A 20,875-nucleotide genomic window follows, 5' to 3' on the forward strand; every position below is an offset into this window, starting at 1 on the left:
TTTTGCTTTCTCTGCTTCTTTTTCCTTTTCCTTTAAGTGCAATCACGTTATTATTAGGTTTCTTTAACAGAGGTTTAACTATACTTGGAATTTTTTCCAAATTTGGCAAAATGGTTACAAGTGCTAAAGTTACCACTACAGAGTAATAAGCTTCTTTGATACGTTCTATTTTTATTACAAAATTTTGAGAAAGCAGATACAGGAATTTTTGTTTGGTTTCCTCTGCCTTACTGAAGTGTCCTTGATAAACTAAAAGGTATATGTACATAAGGTACACAAGGTAATGTTTTAGACACACACGCGTGCACGCACACGTGCGCACGCATTCCTGCTCTGCTGAGACCGAGTAAAGAGAAGAGCAAGTTGTAGGGCTTAAAAACGAGTTTGTACTCTCAAGGCAGTAGGTCTCAGTCTCTCCTGGCTCTGGCGCTGCTTCCCCCTGCTTCCCAGCATGGGCTTAATACTCTCCTAGCGCCAGGGCTCCATCGCTTCCCTCTGACAGACTTTGTTCCCTACTGGCTCTCCAAGCTTCCCTTCTCTGCTCTTGACTGTTCTCCCTTCCCCGCCCCTTGCACCAGGAGCACGTCTGTGGGCTAGCCTCTGTGGTAACTGGCAGTCACCCCAAAATACCCAACCAGTTATGCATCAGGAACTGCGGAGAGGAGAGAACAGTTGTTCCCTCTCCATCTTAACTGATTGAAGTGATATCTTACGGCATTTTTTATTGATATGAAGTGAACTCTTACGAAGGTTTCACAAGAAAAACAGTGTGGTTACTACTTTCACCCTCATATGATTAGCGATGTGGAGCATCTTTTCACCTTCCTGTCAGTTGTCCGAATTTCTTCTTTGGAAAAGACTCTTATTCACATCCTCTGCCCATTTCTTCATCTGGTTGCTTGGTTTTGGGTATTGAGTTGTTTGACTTTGTTACGGAAAATAATGAAAAAACCCGTACCATACTCCTATCATTGACGGAAGAACCAGGCGGCACTCGGTCGTCTTGGAGTGTTGAGGCTTTACTTCACACCGGCGGGCTCAGAGGGAAGTAATCTCCCAAAAGTCTGAGCCCTGAACAGGGGCAAAGGGAGCAATATATATCTTTCTGCTTCTGTATCTGTAACATTCCTACATGCACAGCAAGCGAGCAATCGAGGAGTGAAGAGTTTGGGGAATGAACCTAGGGAGTGCTCGGCAGAGTGGGGCGTGTAGGGGAGCGGGAAATTAAGGGAGTTTCTGTTGTCTTTGCTAAGAAGAGCAACAGAAGGGAGCCACCTGGACTAGATTGCTGTCTTTGTAAGTTTTTCCCTGTTGACTTCTGTACATATTTTGGGTGTTAAATTAACCCCTTATGGGATAAGTCATTAAGGAATACATTTGTAGGATGCCTTTTTGATCTGCTGATGGTGTCCTTTGCTGAACAGAAGCTTTTTAGTTTGATGTAGTCCCATTTGTTCATTTTTGCTTTTGTTTCCCTTGCCCAAGGACATGTGTTCAGTAAAAGGTTGCTCACATTTATATTCAAGAGATTTTTGCCTATGTTTTCTTCAAAGAGTTTTACTTTTTGTGACTTACAAAGGTCTTTGATCCATTTTGAGTTTAGTTTTCTAAATGGAGTTAGGCAGTAATCCAGTTTCATTCTCTTACATGTAAGCTGTCCATTTTTGCCAGTATGAATTGTCGAAGAGGCTGTCTTTTCCCCATTTTATACCAATGGCTCCTTTATCATATATGAATTGGCCATATATGTGTGGGTTTACATCAGGGCTCTATTCTGTTCTAATGATCTATGGGTCTGTTCTTGTGCCTGTACCATACTGTCTTGGTTTCTGTAGGGAGCATAATCCCCCAGCTTTGTTCTTCCTTCTCTGGATTGCTTTGGCTCTTCAGGGTCTTCTGTGGTTCCACATGAATTTTAGAACTGTTTGTTCTAGTTTGTTGAAGAATGCCGTTGGTATTTGATAGGGATTGCATGGAAACTGTAGATTGTGTTAGGCATGATGGTCATTTTGACAACATTTATTCTTCCTATCCATGAACAGAGGATAGGTTTCCATTTATTGTTATTTAATTGCTCTATGAGTGTTTTGTAATTTTCAGTGTTTAGGTCTTTCAGCTGCTTGGTTAGGTATTTTTGCTGCAATTGTTAATGGAGTTGTTTTTCTGATTTTCTGTCTGCTAGTTTATGCTTACAATATAGGAAAGCAGCAGATTCTGTGTTAATTTTGTATCCTGGACCTTTGCTGCATTCAGTTTTTTGGTGGAGTCTTTAGGTTTTCTATGTATAATAGCATATCATCTGAAAACCCTGACAAGTTTAACTTCTTCCTTAACACTTAGGAAGCCTTTTATATCTTTGTGTTTGTTGTCTGATTGCCGTGACTAGGACCTCCAGTACTTTGTTGAATAAAAGTGGGGAGATTGAGCATTCTTGTTTTGTTTCTGATCTTAGTGAAATATATTTCAGCTTTTGAGTGAACATTCCTACCTGCACAGCAAGTCAGCAGGCACGGGGGAGTGAACCTGGGGAGTGCTCGGCAGAGTGGGGAGTGTAGGGCGTGGGTTTTTCATGCATTGCCTTTGCTATGCTGAGTTGCATATCCTCTATGCACTTTTAATTGAGAATTTCTGTCATGGATGAGTGTTGAGTATTGTTGAATGCTTTTTCAGCATCAATTGAGATGATCGTGTTGATTTTTGTCCTCTTTGTCAATGTGTGTGATGTTGGTTGATTTTCAGATATTGTACTATCCTTGAATCCCTGGAATAAATCCCATACGGTGATGATGCATGACCTTTTTGATGTAGTTTTTAATCCTGTTTGCTAATATTTTGTTGAGGGTTTTTTGATTACATTCATCAGGGATATTGGTCTGTAATTTTCCTTTTTTGCACTGTAATGCTGGCCTCATAGAATGAGTTTGGAAGTATTCTCTCCTTTTGTACTTTTTAGAAGACTTTAAGAAGGATGGATATTGGGTCTTTTGTAAGTGTTTGCTAAAAATTCAGCTGTGAAGCACAATATGGATGGTCACAGGGAAGGCAATATAGCACAGAGAAGACAACTGCTAACTCCTGCATCTTACTGTGCTCATGGACAGTGACTGTAGTGGGTTACGTGAAGGGAACTTGATAATAGGGAGGAATGTAGTAACCACAATGTTCCTCATGTGAAACCTTCACAAGATTGTATTTTAGTGATACCTTTATAAAAAAAATTCAGTATGAGACCATCTGGTCCAGGGGTTTTATTCTTAGGTAATATTTTGATTACCAATTCAATTTCATTGCTAGTATTTGGTCTGTTCAGATTTTCTGGTTTTTCCTGGGCTGGTCTTAAAAGTTGTATTTTTTGAGAAAGTCGTCCATTTCTTAGGTTATCCAGTTTGTTGGTGTATAATTTTTCATATATTCTCTTACAATTTTTGTATTTCCAAGGTGCCTGTCGTGATTTTTCCTTTTTCATTTCTGATGGCATTTACATGTGTATAGTTTATTTTTTTCTTGATGAGTCTGTCTAGGGGTTTATCTGTTTTATTTTCTTGAAGAACAAGCTCATTTCATTGATTCTATTGTTTTATTCTTCTCAGCTTTACTTTTTTATTCTCTGATCTTTATCAAGTCTCTCCTGCTAGTGACTTTGGGCCTCATTTGTTCTTCTTTTTGTAGTTTCATTACTTGAGAGTTTAGACTGTTCATTAGGGATTGTTCTTGTTCATTGGCGTAAACCTGTATAGCTGTGTGCTATCCCCTTCAAACTGCGTTTGCTGTGTCCCACAAGTTTTGGGATGTTGAGTTGTTGTCATTTGTCTCCATATACTGTTTGCTGTCTATTTTAATTTGGTCACTGATCGATGTTGTTAAGCCTCCATGTGTTTGTGGGTTTTTAAAATTTACTTACTGATCTCTTTTTGTGGCCTATTCTGGAAAATGTTCCATGTGCACTTGAGAAGAATGTGTTATCCCTTCTGCCTTTGGTGGACTGTTCTGTAGATGTCTGCTGGGTTCAGCTGTTCCTAATGCATTGTTCAGTGCCTCTGTCGGGTTGATCTGGAGTGTGAGGTGTGTTGAAGTCTCCTGAGATAACTGCATTGCATTCTGTTTCTTTTATTATGTTAATATTTGTTTCACATATTTGGGTGCTCCTATGTTGGGTACATAGATATTTATAATGGTTATATACTCTTGTTGGACTCCTGACCACTTTATCATCATGAAATGTCCTTCTTTGTGTCTTGTTACTTAATTTTGAAATGTATTTTTATGATGTAATGACTGCAGCTTCTGCTTTTTTTCCCCCTATTGTTTGCATGAGTATCTTTTTCCACCCCTTTACTTTAAGTCTGTATATGTGTTTGGGTTTGAAGTGAGTCTCTTCTAGGCAGCTTGTACATGGGTCTACATTTTTTGTCCACTCTGCGACTCTTTGTCTTTTCATTGGTGTGTTCAGTCCATTTACAATTGGGGTAATTACTGATAGATATGTATTTACTGCTGTTGTGGGCTTTAAACTTGTAGTTACCAAACTTTCAAAGGCAGCTTTCCTTACTCTCTAAAAGTCTGTCTTACCTCACTTATACTATTTTAAACACAATCTAAAGGTTTTTTTTTTTCTTCCTCCTTTTCCTTCCCTCCTCCACTCTTACATATATTAAGGTGTCATATTCTGTACTCTTGTGTGTAGTCCTTGACTGACTTCGTCTTGTGTGTAGTCCTTGACTGACTTGGTGGGCAGTCCAGTTAATTTTGCATTGGTTAGTAATTAATTGGTCTACATCCTTTACTGTGGTTTTATTATTTTCTCTTGTGATGGCTGTTTAGCCATAGGAGTATTCCATCTGGAGCAGTCTCTTGAAAATTCACTGTAAAGACGGTTTGTGAGTGATGAATCCCTAAACTTTCGCTTTTATTGAAATCGTTGAATCTCCGCTTCAAATGCAAATTGTAATCTTGCCAAGTAGAGTGTTCCTGGTTTAAGGCCCTTCTGCTTCATTGTACTAAGTATATCATGCCATGCCACTCGATTCCTGCCTGTAAGGTTTCTACTGAGAAATCTGCTGACAACATCAGGGTGTCTTTTTTCCCCTCTATGGCCGCTTTCAGTATTCTCTCCCTGATCTTTGCCATATTAATTATTATATGTCTTGGTGGTGTCATCCTAGGGTTCCTTGTGTTGGGGGATCTTTGTATTTCCATGACCTGAGAGACTATTCTCTTCCCCCAATTGGGAGAATTTTCAGCAGTTATTTCCCCAAAGAGTCTTCCTATCCCTTTGTCTCTCTATTGTTCTTGTGGTACCCCTACATTGAGATTATTGTTTCATTTGGATTGTTTGCACAGGTCTCTTATGCTTTCATTCCTAGAGGTCACTTTTTCCTGTTTTCTGGCTTCATTGTTTTCCTGTTTTCTGATTTCTATTTCATTTACGATCTCCTCTACTTCATGTCATCCACTTTGAAATCTCTCCATTGTATGTTTCATTTCAGATACTGTATCTTTCACAGTGTCTTTCTCTTTCTTGAAGTCCTTCCCGACATCTTGAGTATTTCTCTGTAGCTCCATGAGCATGTTTATGACTTGTATTTCGAAATACTTATCAAGAAGACTGTTTCAGGTTCTCTCAACCCTTTTGCATTTTGACCTGCAGTTTTGTTTGGGCAAAATTTTTCTGCTGATTCATTTTTTTAGTGTTATCAATGGAGTCATAGATTCATGGAGAAACACCTTCTTGTGCCCAGAAACTCAATACACTTCACCTTACTGTGCAGGAGTTCTAGCTGTTGTTGGGCAATGTGTGGGGTGACTTTCTGCCTGTCTTGTGGTACACGGATACCAGCTGAGCTTGTGTGGGCATCGGCTGTTCGCAGGTGCAAAAAGAAAATGCGTCTGCACTGCTGGAGTTGCCGTGAGCGGAGCTTCCTTTCACCTGGCGTACAGCAATGGTGGGGGGCTGCAGGTCCGGCCAGGAGGAAGGAGCTCCCTGGGCTGACTCCCGCAGTATTTCCCCAGCTGAACCAATAAAAGGCTTCAAAATCTTGGCAGGTGTCCCTCTGTGTTTCTTACTGCAACATCTGTCTCCGTTGCTAGGAAAAGTAGGCCTACTGCAGGTGGCATGTGCAGGGTGGAGCCTCGATGCTTCAGTGCTGGAGCAGTCAAGGCCAGAGCTGCCCTCCACCTGCCCTGCAAAAATGGTGGGGCACAAGCTGGAGGGAACAGATCCTCCTGGGAGGAAAGAACTCCAGGGGCTGGCTCCTGCACATAGTTTCCCAGCTGGCCTGAAACAGGGCTGACAAAGTAAGGAGGGTCTCCCTCTGCCTATATGGGAGCATGTCTGACCATACTGCTGGCTGGCCACAGGCCACTCGCCTCCAAGGAGCCTCAAGAATGCCTTGTCAGCGAGGGGGTTGGAGCGCCTGTGGCTTCCCAGAATTCCTAACCTGTTGAGCTGAGGGCAGCGAGGGGGTTGGAGCGCCTGTGGCCTCCCGAATTCCAAACCTGTTGACCTGCCTTTTCTTAACAGAGAGTTCTATGTAAATCTTGCCCCTCTGGCGGTCCTCCCACTGCTGGGAAGTCTTTCAAGCTCCTACTTTGCTGTTGTCTTGGGGGGCCGGTATAGAATGCCTGTTCTCCAAAGCAGCTGTAATCTTCAGCCCCCTGGAGTGTTCCACCTATCGTTTTTGTCCAGCCTTAGTAATCACCACAGCACTATGTAATGTGGGTTTGTGTTCCCAGAGCAGATCTGCAGGGCCAGCTCTTAAGCAGTCCTGGGCTCCTACTTCCTCCCCGCTCTATTCCTCTTCCACCTGTAGGTTGGGGTGGAGGGCATGCTTGGGTCCTGCCAGCTCTTGGCTTTGCCAATTTTACCCTTTTCTGTGAGGTTTTTTTCCTCTTCTTCCCCAGGTGTAGTCAGTTGTGCAATCTCTAAGTCGTTTTCACGTTTAGTTTTATTTGCTCTATTTTGGTGTTCTGTGTGATTTGGTGAGGACGTCTCTGCCTTCTCCTTCTTGCTTCACCATCTTTTTCTCCAGTAGTTTTTTTTTTCTCCAATAATTCTTCAGATAAGCCGCTGAGACTCCCAACATGTGTGTGTTGTTGGGATTTTTTGTTCTTGTTATAGTGTCTCATAGATGACCTCTCTTCAAGTTCACACATTGTTCCATGTGGGATAGCCTGCTTTTGAAGCTCTCTAGTGCATTGTTCATTGAATCTGTTGTGTTCTTCAGCTATAGAATCTGGTTCTTTTTAATAATTTTATTGTGATTTACTCGTTTTGTTCTTGTTTTTTAATTCATTGTGTTGCTTATATACTTTTGCAGCTGTCTTACGAAAGTAATTATTTTGCATTCTCTGCCATACAACTTACGGCTCTCCATTTCTGTGGGGTTAGCTAATTGAAATATTATTTTGTTAAGTGATGGTGTCATACTTTCTTGATTTTTCATGTCTCTAGTAGCTCTGTGTGTTGATGTGTCTGCATCTGAAGGAGCAGTCACTTCTTCCAGACTCTACGGAGTGGAAAGACTTTCACCTACACATCGAATGGGTACAAGAGTGCTGGGGTGATGGGGTGTGGTAGCTCCCCTCTCCAAGAGTGTGAGCACTGTGAACTCTAGTGGGTTAAAGTCAGCATTGGGAAAGACAGTTTCTTAAAGCCAAAGCTGTAAATGTTGGGTGGGATCAGCAGGTGACAGCATCTTCTTTACCAGTGGAGCTATAGTGGGTTCCCTCTCTGGTTTCCACAGCTGCTGTGACTTCCCTCTCCGGGCAAGTGTACTGTGGGTCCAGGCAACATCTTCAGGTGGCTTAGCATTGGTGATGACTTCATTAGTCATTAGTGCCAGAAGTTTCAAGTTTCAGTTGTACAAAGCAGTGACAGGGACTGCTGACTTCCTCCTGTTTTCTTTGTCCCTAAGTGAGGGGAAATGTAACTGAGTGGTCTCCTGATGTTGAGCTGTGTTTCATTTGTGGACAGGAAAATGTTAGAAATTGGCTTCTATGATATTCTGTGTAGCCATTCTTATTACGGCACAACCTCATTTCACTCCAGCACACTCTCAGAGCTATTTTCATTGATAGGTAGTTGTCTGCTCACTTGTTTTCATTGGAAGAATAAGCATGGAGACTTCTTAGCCAAAATCAGGTAGACATGGCTCCACTGCTCTGGGGGTTAGTTGAGCATTTATCTCCTTTCATTTTTTTCTCTCCCCTTAATATATCAGTCAACACTACTCTAGTTACTTTTACAGTGTGTTTACCTTGTTTTGCAATATGTATTTGAAGCTATTACTAGTCCTCTTCCAGAAGTACTGCAGATTTCTTGTAACATACTGCTCCCAATTCCTCCTTGTCTTTGTAACATTGTTGCAATTTACACATAACTCGTGCTATCCATTTTACTGTTCTATTTTTTTTGTAACATTCATCTGCAATTACATGAGCAACTTTATGGTTACTAGACTCCCCCCATCATCAGGTTCCCACCATATGCCCTATTTCAGTCACTGTCTGTCAGCATAGTAAGATGTTGTAGAATCAATACTTGTCTTCTCGGTCTTCCACAGCCTTCCCTGTGCCCCCCCCAACCTTACATTTTGTCTGCTAATTGTAATGCCCCTTTTCATCCCTTGTCCTTCCCTTCCTACCCATCTTCCCCAGGCCCTTTCCTTTGGTAACTGTTAGTCCATTCTTGGGTTCTGTGAGTCTGCTGCTATTTTGCTCCTTCAGTTTTTTTTCTTTGTTCTTATACTCCACAGATGAGTGAAATCATCTGATGCTTATATTTCTCCACCTGGCTTTTTTCACTAAGCATAATACCCTCTAGCTCCATCCATATTGTTGCAAATGGTAGGATTTGTTTTCTTCTTATGGCTGAATAATATTCCATTGTGTATATGTACCACATCTTCTTTATCCATTCATCTTCTGCTGCACACTTAGGTTGCTTCCGTTTCTTGGCATTGTATATAGTGCTGTGATAAGCGTACGGGTGCATATGTCTTTTCCAAACTGGGCTCCTTAGGGTAAATTCCTAAGAGTGAAATTCATTAGTCCAATGGTTTTTCTATTTTGAGCTTTTGGAGGAACCTCCATACAGCTTTCCACAATGGTAGAACTAGTTTACATTCCCACCAGCAGTGTACGAGGGTTCCCCTTTCTCCACATCCTCGCCAACAGTTGTTATTGTTTGTCTTTTGCGTGTAGGCGATCCTTATTGGTGTGAGGTGATATCTCATTGTGGTTTTAATTTGCATTTCTCTGATGATTAGCGATGTAGGTCATCTTTTCATGTGTCTGTTGGCCATCTGAAGTTCTTCTGTGGAGAAGTGTCTGTTCAAATCCTCTGCCCATTTTTTAACATGATTATTTACTTTTGGTTTGTTGAGGTGTGTGAGCTCTTTATATATTTTGGGTGTCAATCCTTTGTCATAGACGTCATTTATAAAATATGCTCTCCCATACTGTAGGATACCTTTTTGTTCTATTGATGATGACCTTTGCTGTACAGAAGCCTTTGAGCTTGATATAGTCCCACTTGTTCATCTTTGCTTTTGTTTCGCTTGCCCGGGGAGATATGTTCATGAAGAAGTTGCCTATGTTTATGTCCAAGAGATTTTGCCTATGATTTTTTATAAGACTTTTATGGTTTCATGGCTTACATTCAGGTCGTTGACCCACTTCGAATTTACTTTTGTGTATGGGGTTAGACAGTAATTCAGTTTCATTCCCTTGCATGGAGCTCTCCTGTTTTGCCAGAACCGGCTGTTGAAGAGGCTGTCATTTCCCCATTGTACGTCCATGGCTCCTTTATCGTATATTAAATGGCCATATATGTTTGGGTTAATATCTGGACACTCTATCCTGTTCCACTGGTCTGTGGGTCTGTTGTTGTACGAGTACCAAATTGTCTTGATAACTGTGGCTTTGTAGTAGAGCTTGAACTTCAGAAGAGAGATCCCTCCCGCTTTATTCTTCCTTGTCAGGATTGCTTTGGCTATTTGGGGTCTTTTGTGGTTCCATATCAATTTTAGCACTATTTGTTCCAGTTGTTGAACTATGCTCTTGGTATTTTGATGGGGATTGCTTTGAATCTGTAGATTGCTTTAGTCAGGATAGCCATTTTGACAGTATTAATTCCTCCATGCGAAGAGCATGGGGTGAATTTCCATTTCTCTGTGTCCTCTTTAATTTCTCTTAAGAGTGTCTTGTACTTTTCAGGGTATAGGTCTTTCACTTGCTTGGATAGGTTTATTCCTAGGTACTTTATTCTTTTTGAAGCAATTGTGAATGGAGTTGTTTTTCTGATTTTACTTCCTGCTTGCTCATCGTTAGTGTATGGGAATGCAACAGATTTCTGTGTGTTAATTTTGTATCCTGCCACTTTGCTGAATTCAGGTATTGTAGTAGATTTGGAGTGGAGTCTTTTAGGGTTTGTTTATGTACAGTATCATGTCATCTGTAAATAGTGACCTTTTGAGCTCTTCTTATCAATCTGGATGCCTTTTATTTCTTTGTGTTGTCTGATTTCCGAGGCTAGGACCTCCAGTACTATGTTGAAAAGCAGTGTGGCGAGAGTGTGCGTCCATGACTTGTTCCCGTTCTTAGGTGAAAAGCTTTCAGCTTCTCACTGTTAAGTATGATGTTTGCTGCGGGTTTGTCATATATGACTTTTATAACGTTGAGCTACTTGCCCTCTATACCCATTTTGTTCAGAGTTTTTAACATGAATGGTCGTTGAATTTTGTCAAATGCCTTTTCAGCAGCTATGGAGACGATCATGTGGTTTTTGTCCTTCTTTTTGTTGATGTGGTGGATGATGTGGATGGATTTTTCTAATGGTGTACCATCCTTGCATCCCTGGGATGAATCCCCCTTGATCATGGTGTACTATCCTCTTGATGTATTTTTGAATTCTGTTTGCTAATATTTTGTTGAGTATGTTTGCATCTATGTTCATCAGGGATATTGGTCTGTAATTTTCATTTGTGTTGGGGTGTGCGCCTGGTTTTGGTATTTGAGTGATGGTGGCTTCATAGAAAGTGTTTGGGAGTATTCCCTCGTATTCAATTTTTTGGAAAACTTCAATGAGAATGGGAATTATGTCTTCTCTATATGTCTGGTAAAATTCATCGGTGAATCCATTTGGACCGGCAGTTTTGTTCTTGGGTTGTTTTCTGATTAATAGTTCAATTTCGTTGCTGGTAATTGGTCTCTTTAGATTTTCTATTTCTTGTTTAGTCACTCTTGGAAGGTTTTATTTTTCTAAGAAGTTAGCCATTTCTTCTGGGTTTTCTAGCTTGTTAGCGTACAGAATTTCATAGTATTCTGTAATAATTCCTTGTATTTGTATGGGGTCCATTGTAATATTTCCTTCCTCACTTCTGATTCCATGTATGTGTGGAGATTCTTTTTCTCTTAATAAGTCAGGTTAGCAGTTGATCTATTTTGTTTATTTTCTCAAAGCACCAGCTCTTGGTTTCATTGATTTTTTTTTCTATTCTTTTATTCTTCTCAATTTTGTTTTTTTATTCTCTAATCTTTATTATGTCCCTCTTGCTGACTCTGGGCCTCATTTGCTCTTCTATTTCTAGTTTCAATCATTGTGACTTTACACTATTCATTTTGGATTGTTCTTACTTGTTTAAATAGGCCTGGATTGCTATGTACTTTCCTCTTAGAACTGCCTTCGCTGCATCCCACAAAAGTTGGGGCTCTGTGCTGTTTGTTGTCATTTGTCTCTATCTATTACTTGATCTCTGTTTTAATTTGGTTATTGATCCATTGATTATTTAGGAGCATGTTGTTGAGCCTCCATGTGTTTGTGAGCCTTTTTGTTTTCTTTGTACAATTCATTTCTAGTTTTATACCTTTATTATCTGAGAAGTTGGTTGGTAGAATTTCAGTCTTTTTTAATTTACTGAGGTTCTTTTCGTGGCCTAATATGTGGTGTATTCTGGAGAATGTTCTATGTGCACTCGAGAAGAATGTGTATCCTGCCGCTTTTGCGTGTAGAGTTCTGTAGATGTCTGTTAGGTTCTTCTGTTCTAGTGTGTTGTTCAGTGCCACTGTGTCCTTACTTACTGTCTGTCTGGTGGATCTGTCCTTTTGAGTGAGTGGTGTGTTGAAGTCTCCTCAAATGAATGCATTGTATTCTGTATCCTCCTTTAATTCTGTTAGTATTTGTTTCTCACATTTCGGTGCTCCTGTATTGGGTGTGTATATATTTAGAATGGTTATATTGTCTTGTTGGCCTGCCCCCCCTTATCATGTAATGTCGTCCTTTATCTCTTATTACGTTCTTTGCTTTCATGTCTATTTTGTCTAAGTACTGCAACACCTACTTTTTCCTCCCCATTGTTTGCATGAAATATGTTCTACCATCCTTTCACTTTTAGTCTGTGTATATCTTGGGGTTTGAGGTGAGTCTCTTGTAAGCAGCATATAGATGGTTCTTGCTTTTTTATCCATTCTATTACTCTGTGTCTTTTGATTGGTTCATTTAGTCCATTTATATTTAGGGTGATTATCGATAAATATGTACTTGTTGCCATTGCAGGCTTTGGATTTATGGTCACCAGAGGATCAAGGGTAGCTTCTTTACTGTCTAACCATGTAAGTTAACTCCTTTCTTAAGCTGTTGTAAACCCACTCTGATGATTCTTTATTTGTCTCTGTTCTTATTCTTCCTCCTCCATTCTTGATATGTTAGGTGTTTATTCAGTACTCTTTTGTGTTTCCTTTTACTGTTTTTGTGGATAGTTGTTTTTATTTTTTGCCTTTAGTTAGCATTTCGTTGGTCTGCTTTCTTTACTGTGATTTTATTTTCTCTGGTGACATCTATTTATCCTTAGGGGTGCTTCCATCTAGAGCATTCCCTTAAAAATACCCTGTAGAGGTGCTTTGTGGGCGGCAAGTTCCCTTAGCTTTTGCTTGTTTGGGAATTGCTTAATCCGTCCTTCATATTTAAATGATAATCGTGCTGGATGCAGTATCCTTGGTTCAAGGCCCTTCTGTTTCATTGCATTAAATATATCATGCTGTTCTCTTCTGGCCTGTAATGTTTCTGTTGAGAAGTCTGATGATAGCCTGATGGGTTTTCCTTTTGTTAGGTGACCTTTTTTCTCTCTCTGGCTGCCTTTAATACTCTGTCCTTGTCTTTGATTTTTGCCATTTTAATTCTATGTCTTGGTGTTGTCCTCCTTGAGTCCCTATGTTGGGAGATCTGTGGGCTTCCATGGTTGAGAGACTCTCCTTCCCTAGCTTGGGGAAGTTTTCAGCAATTATGTCTTCAAAGACACTTTCTGTCCTTTTTTCTCTCTTCTTCTGGTACCCGTTATAATGCAAATATTGTTCTGCTTGGATTGGTCACACAGTTCTCTTAATATTTTTTCATTCTTGAAGATCCTTTTATCTCTCTCTCTGCCTCTGCTTCTCTCTATTTGTGTTCTCTAATTTCTGTTCCATTAACGGCCTCTTGCACCTCTTCCAGTCTCCTCTTAAGGCCTTCTGTGGATTGTTTCATTTGTGTTACCTCCCTCCTGACTTCATCCCTTAGCTCTTGCATGTTTCTCTGCAGTTCCATCAGCATGGTTATGACTTTTATTTTGAATTCTTTTTTCAGGAAGATTGGTTATATCTATCTCAGCAGGCCCTCTCTCTCAGGATGTCTGACTGATGTTTGACTGGACAAGGTTCTTCTGCCTTTTCATGGTGATAGAAGTGGTCGCAGGCAGGTGGCACATCTGTCAGCTGGGAGAACCAAGTCCCTTCCTACTTTTTGGTCACCTTGCCTTCCTCCGCTGCCTGTGCCAGTTCCTCGCACCCCAGGACCAGACTCTGGGACAATCTCCTGAGCTGCCGTGGGCAGTGCCGCCCTCAGGCTAGCCTAGAGCCACTGCAGGGGGTCGCAGCCACGGCGGGTGTGTTCTCCTGCGAGAACGGCTCCCCTTCGTGCCTTCCAGACCTTGCTCTGGCTTCCGCTGCCTGTGCTGGTTTCCTGCGCACCAGCACCAGACTCTGGGACAATCTCCTGAGCTGCCGTGGGCTGAGCCAGCCCTTGGGCTAGCCTAGAGCACTGCAGGGAGTTCAGCTGCGCCGGGTGTCTTCTGTGAGAACAGTGCCCCTTTGCGCCATCCGGACCTTGCTCCGGCTTCTGCCTGTCCCAGTTATCTGGGCGTTGGGAGGAGACTTTGTGCTTGCTGTGAGCAGGGCCGCTCTCCGGCTGCTCCTCAGCTGTGACGGGTCAGCCGGTTTGTTTGTTGTGCCGGCTGGGAGGAACGAATGCCAGGCTGCTTACCACTGTGAGGGTCTTCAGGGCTGCTTCACGCCCAGGGGTTTAGGGGGCCCGAAGTTCCTCAAGATTCCCAGGCTGCTAGGCTGAGGATGCTTGGACGAGTTTTTTCTGCTGTTGAGCCCTTGTGCCTTTAAGAGTTTTAAAAGCACCCACTTCTCTCTCGTTCCAGAGCAGCTGGCTGTGGGGACCGGCTCACAGTCTCCGTCTCAGACCTTACCCTTCCATTTCTCTAATGTCCAGCACACCATGCAATGTGTGTCTGTGCTCCCGGTGCAGAATACTAGCGCTGGTTATTTAATAGAATTGTGCTTCCACTCCCTCCCAACTCTAACTTCTTTCCCTCCCGCAGGCAAGCTGGAGTGGGTGGAGTGCTTGGGTCCTGCCGGGTCACGGCTTTGTATCTTATTGCCTTTGTGAGATGCTTAGTTTTCGGAGATGTAGATGTAGCCTGGCTGTTGTACTGTATTCTGTGGTCTATCTTTTTGAAATAATTGTTTTTGTTGTATTTTCAAAAATATATATGGTTTTGGGAGGAGATTTCTGCTGTCCTACTCATGCTGCCATCTTGAGCCGGAAGTCCAATTCACTGTTCCATTAATATTTTGACAGTATTACCTGTTATGTATGAATAAGAACTATTTTTTTCTTAATGTTTTAATTGTCTATAATGCTCTTCCTTTATGTAGATCCAAGTTCCTGAGCTACATCGTTTTCCTTCCTTTAAAGTGTTTCTCAACATTCTCTGCAAGACAAGTCTATCCACAACTAATACCATCAGTTTTTGTTTGAAAACCTTTTTTCGTTCTCACATTTAAGGAAAATTTTTGCTACATAAAGAATTTATGTTGGTGGGGCTTCTTCTTTCCAAACTTTAAATATTTTGCTCTATTCTCTTCTTGTTTTTATGGCTGCAGAAGGGATGCCCAAGGTAAGTAACTCTTATTGCTCCTCTATAGGTAAGGTTTTTTTACTCTTAACGCTTTCAAGATTTTCTTTTTCCTTTGATTTTCTATACTTAATGTGAAGTAGCTACATGTAGATATTTTCATATTACCGTTCTTGGTTTCTGTCAGTTTTTTTGTTCTGTTTTTAATTTTGGACACCTTTCCACTGTTACTGTTTGACTTTTTTGTTTCTTTACCTCCATGAGATATGTATTTCTTATTTTGTACTCGTCTCACATTAACTGTTTCATGTTTGTTTTATCTTTGCATTTCAGTTTTCAGAGCTTCTGCTGACATTTCATCAGTTTCACTGATAGTTTTTTCAGTTATTCAATCTTTCGATCAGCCCAATACAGCCATTCTTCTGTTACACTGGTTTTGATCTCTAACATTTGCTTGGTTATGTTCTATACTTTCCATTGCTCTGTTTACACTGCTGTGTTTTCACAGGTCTGTTTTATTCATTTGCGTCCTTAGTATTACTCTATGTGCTTTAAATTGCTGTTGTGGTAATTTTAACATTTCTGCTGTGCCTGTATTGTTTTATGTTTGCTGTTTTCCTTCCACCTGTTTTGTCCATTTTTTTTTTCTTTCAGTGTCTTTTCTTTTTAAGCTGGACATACATCATTTGGGGTAAATGGACCCTTTAATGTAATATTTTACATTTATGTGTTGAGTTTGGCTGTGTTTATTGTCTCCTGGAGATGTTGGTATCAGAGGCTGAGATTCCTCTTGGTGTGTTTGTCTCATAGTTGTCTTAGATTTCTCTGCAGAGCTCTTTAAGGTTTGGGAAGTTTAGTTCTTTAAAGTGATTTCCGTTATTACATAGGAATCCTGTTGGTGTCAGGTACAGAAATGTTCTTAGCTCCGGATTCAGTTGTAAACTCTCAGCTTTTATTTGTCTGGAATGTCTCACCTTCTTCCTTCACATATGAAATACAGTTTTGTCAGGTGTAGAATTTTCAGCACTTTTCATTTGTCAACAGCCTTCTGAAAATCCACTGAAAACTTACTGAGAATGCCATGTACCTAACTAGATCCTTCTCTTCCTCTTTTCAAGATTCTCTTTTTGTTTGGCTTTTGATTGTTTGAATGTAGTGTGCTTCATATAAGTGTTTTTGAGTTCACTAAGGTCTTCAAATGTGTGTCCATTTTATTATTTAAATTTGGGGAATTTTCAGCCCCAATTTCCTCTAATAACCTCCTTCCTGCTTTCCTCTTTCCTCTGTGCTTGAATCCCACCAGTGCATATGTTGTTTCACTTGGTGGTGTCCCACAGTGGCCTTTAGGGTCTGTTCACTTTTTACTCATTAATTTTTTTCTCCTGCTCCTGACATCGTTACAACTGTTGTGTTTTCATGTTCCCAACTTTTTTTTTAAGTATCAAGTGCTCAAGCCTGTTTTTCAGTCCCTGCAGTGTATTTCTCATTTAAGGTCGTGGTCAGATTACATTAAAAAATTTCTGTGGCACAAAGTTTTCCCCTTGGCTTCTTTTTGTTCTCTGTCACTTTACTGATACTTTTATTTTGTTCATCTCTCTTTTCTTGTTCTCAAATTCTTTGAGCATCCTTCAGACAGCCATTTAATTGCTCTGTCTAAAAGTCTGCCATCTGGTTGTTCTTATAGACATATGTTGACTTGTTTTTTATCCATTGAATGGGACCATAGTTTCCTGGCTCTTTGTAGAAAACTAGACATCTGAAATGTATGACATTTTGATTCCAGATACTTCATAGAGTATCTGTTTTAGCTGTGGTTTTGTTGTTTTTCTTGTTACGTTATTGTATGTTGTGTATGTTTTTGGGAATCGACTTGAGGTATAAACTGAACGTCTCAGGCTTGTTTTCCAGAATGCTAACAATTTTTAGTGCTTTATGTTTCTGTGGAGGGAAGGAGCTTGGAGCCTTCTGCTCTGCCGTTTGGCTTCTCTCATTTTTTGAGCACTGATTAGTGTTTTTCAGAATTTTTCATTTAAGAAGATGATGTTTTAGCCCATTGGGAAAAAAATTTCTGATTAAAATACTTCTAGAACATTAGCCTTCTAAGTTGGCTTCCTAGGTGTTAGGGGTTTTGTTGGTGGTGGGTGGTATTATTCTGGGGTTTTTAGTTTTGTTTTTAAGGATGTTGTCAATTCCTTGTAATTGTCTACAGTTTGGGTTTATGAGGACACTCAGGAAATACTTCACTAATTAGGTGAAACCAACAGGGAGTTTAATACATAGAATTTAAAATCCTTTCTTTTGGACCACGCATTTGTTCAGAATTTCAGCAGCTAGCAAGAAGACAGAAACATATTTGTGACGCTCACTCAGTCTTGGACTCTGTTCTTGGTGCTGCAGACTCAACATTAAGTCTGGAATAGCTTGCTTTTGAAAGATTAGTGAGATTACTACTTAATAACTGATATAAAAAGACAAAATGAATTTGTCACTTCAAATAGTAAGGGAGAGCTTTGCCACTTAGGCACAGTCTCTGAGCAAAGCAGGTAGTTTGCGGAGATGGGGCATGGCAGATTTGCACAGTTGTCAGTGGGCTGACATTTTAAGGAGAGGCAAGTGAGACTGGCTGTTGCTGGACCAGGTGTACTCAGTGTTTTCCAAGTAGCTGCCTATTGAAAGAAAGGGTTATCACTATATGTATTGTTTGCAAATGCTTTTCCACTTGTCCTTTACCCATTAAATAGATTTGAAACTGATAGTGTTGCCTTTGTTTTTATCATGATGAGAGGACTCAGTATGTTCCTAAATTTTCAGAAGTTTTAATTTATCATTTTCTAATGGGAGACACAGACCTCTAGCCTGGAAACAGGTAATGTTTACCACTTTGGTAACTTTGTCAACCTCATATCTGTAGGTTCTGGTACCATGGGGGTAAACTCAATATGATATTACAGAGAGATAATATGTTATACAGTCTTTTAAAAACATACAGATAAATACAAATTAGTTGAAGTTCCTGATACTAAGAATAAAACAGATTTTCCCAAACCTTTCCAAAGAGGTGATGTTCTACAATAAAATATTCAGATGATCCTCAAACTTTGCTGTACATCAGAGTCATTGGGATTGCTTAATATAAAATGTAGACAACTGGGTCTCTCCCTGTGAGTTTCTGAATTGAGTATAGAATGTGTAGAATATCAGGACTAGCTTTACCTATATGGAATTTCTACAAGTCGTTTGCTTCACAGCACAGTTCATTAAAAAGAGTTATGTGGGAGGCCAAAAAACGAGATATAGAGTGCTTACTATAAACGTCACCTTTTATGTATCCCTACGTGTATTTCCAGATTGTTCCACGAGGTGTTTTCAAAGATATCTTGCAAATAAAGACCACGTTTCATTCATGTTTGCTTGTCCTTCTCACAGCCCCACCTGATTCACAGTACATATTAAAGAGTCTGAGAGGTTAAATATTAAGCGACCCGAACCTAGTGATTTGTTACCTAACTTGGTTACCATTTGAGGTTTCATACCGTGAAAAATAGTTAAGGTTTACTGTGCAATAGAGATGTTAAGCTCTAAGGAGGAGTTAATTTATATTTTATTGTTAAATTATCCCCCACTGTTGGAATGATTTATTGTTGTTTTTCTGTATGAAAGTAATACATTAAACAGAAAATGTTTTTATTTCAGAACTGTTCGTCAGTTGGCACAGGAACATTTTTTTTTAATGTGCACCAGATGTTGCATTGGACACAGGCCTCTGCTTTTCTTCATTACTCTGCTCTTTACCGTTCTGGAGGTGAGACATTTTTTAATGGATTCACGAATATAATTCATTCTTAAAATGAGAAACACTCAGGAAATTACAGTTTTCATTTTTATTAAAAGTAAGTCAGCTGTGCTTAATAAATAATGTCATCTTTTCCTGCTTTTTATAAATACTTAAGGATAAAAATGACTTGGGGAAAATATAAATTAAGAAATGTTATTTTATATTACTGATGTGAAGTATTGCCACTTAATTTACCAAATCTCTGAGTTTAAAAAGTCAATGTGAGGGCATGTCGGGGAGACTTGGTGGTGGCGGGGTTCTAGTAAACATAATGTTCCTTATGTAATTGTAGATTAATGATCCCAAAATAAAATAATACATAAATAAATAGATACATACATACATAGATACCAAAATAAAATGATACATACATACATACATATTTTTAAAAAAGTCGATGTGAATTCTGAACTTAGTCTTATGAGTTCTTACGAGTTCATATTGTTTCAATTTATTGCCTTTCAGAGCACAGCAGGAGAGGCGGGTAGACACTCAGATGACTATTTCACTCTTCTACAACACCTTCTTAATTATGCTTATAACAGCAATATTAATGTACCCAATGCTGATGTTCTTCTCAACGATGAAATTGATTGGCTCAAAAGAATTAGGGTAAGTTGTATAATACTCAGTTTATTATTATGTCACTGTTAAATCAACTGCCTTACTAAAAGCGTGTTATAATGAAGTGTATTTTTTAAATCTGTGTTTTTGTACATATGTTAATATGTATAATGATAATGTGTGTTTTATTAAAACTGAACAAAATCCATGCTTTCCACTAATGAATTTAAAAAGTACCACTAGTTTTATACAAGTACCTTGCCATTGTTTGAACCTCCATCTAGGATATATGTAAGTTTCTTATTTAAGTTTGAAGAGTCTGATAGAGTAGAATTTGCATTAGCATTTAACCACATTATACTTTTTATTTATACAGAATATATTTCTGCATATGGTTTTGAAATGTGTAGCTTCTTGGCTCTCAGATTAGCATACTTCTACTGATTTATAAACCTCTAGAATAGTACTTGTCAACCTTCATGTCATTGACATTTTAGCCCAGGTTATTCCTTGCTTTGCAGAATTATGCTATTCATAATAAGATACTGAAGAGCAACTTTGCCTCATCAAGCAGTAGGTGGTTCCTTAGTGAATCAAAAGCATCTCAAGACATTGCCAGGGTCCTCTTGCGGTAGAATTGCTGATTTTATGTGCGGTAGAATGTGCCAAAGATAACATTTAAGTGCTTTCATTACGTTCTCGGTTTGAGACATTTCTGCAGAAGAAATAAACTACCTGAGTGGAGTGGTTTGGGCAAATTACTTCTGAGAAGTCACTGCCCTTTAGCTCTTTTGTTCTTTCTTTTCTGGTTTGGCCTATACTGTTTTTCCCTTTGCAGGATAATGTTAAAAATACAGATGAAACTGGTGTTGAAGAGCCGATCTTGGAAGGCCATCTTGGGGTAACAAAAGAGTTACTGGCCTTTCAAACAACTGAGAAGAAGTATCGTATTGGTTGTGAAAAAGGAGGTGCTAATCTCATTAAAGTAAGTTCCACATTCTGGTGCAGAACTTGTTGTTATGACCTTTTAAATGTTTGTTAGCAAACCTGCCTCATTGAGCTTAGAATTACTTTGTCTTTGAGACATCGTCTTGACCCTTTCTTTATACCTTACAAAAATCTTCATCTCTATAAAAGTTATAGTAATTAAAAAATGTATGCCTCCCTTTCTTCAAGAGATTTTTAAACTAATCAAAATTCAGATACAGTCTTTAGAAAGTTACTAAGCAGCATTTGATTTTACTATTTAGTTAAAGTCTAGGCTTTTTAGTTAAGCAGGTTTTAAAATTCAAGATGTTTC

The 20,875-nt window shown here is 39.6% G+C and overlaps 1 protein-coding gene across 3 annotated transcripts in view; it reads left to right on the forward strand.

The window, feature by feature from the left end:
• The window catches only part of LOC130682129 (probable ubiquitin carboxyl-terminal hydrolase FAF-X), a 165,969-nt gene that overhangs the window by 99,217 nt on the left and 45,877 nt on the right, over positions 1-20,875 (forward strand). For all 3 annotated transcript variants that reach the window (XM_057496262.1, XM_057496264.1, XM_057496263.1), the window contains 3 exons: positions 18,870-18,978; positions 19,477-19,623; positions 20,414-20,560. In XM_057496262.1, coding sequence (XP_057352245.1) covers positions 18,870-18,978; positions 19,477-19,623; positions 20,414-20,560 — 403 coding nt within the window. The remainder of the gene's footprint in view (positions 1-18,869; positions 18,979-19,476; positions 19,624-20,413; positions 20,561-20,875) is intronic.

This window comes from Manis pentadactyla, chromosome Y (assembly GCF_030020395.1).
Source record: "Manis pentadactyla isolate mManPen7 chromosome Y, mManPen7.hap1, whole genome shotgun sequence".
NCBI lineage: Eukaryota > Metazoa > Chordata > Mammalia > Pholidota > Manidae > Manis > Manis pentadactyla.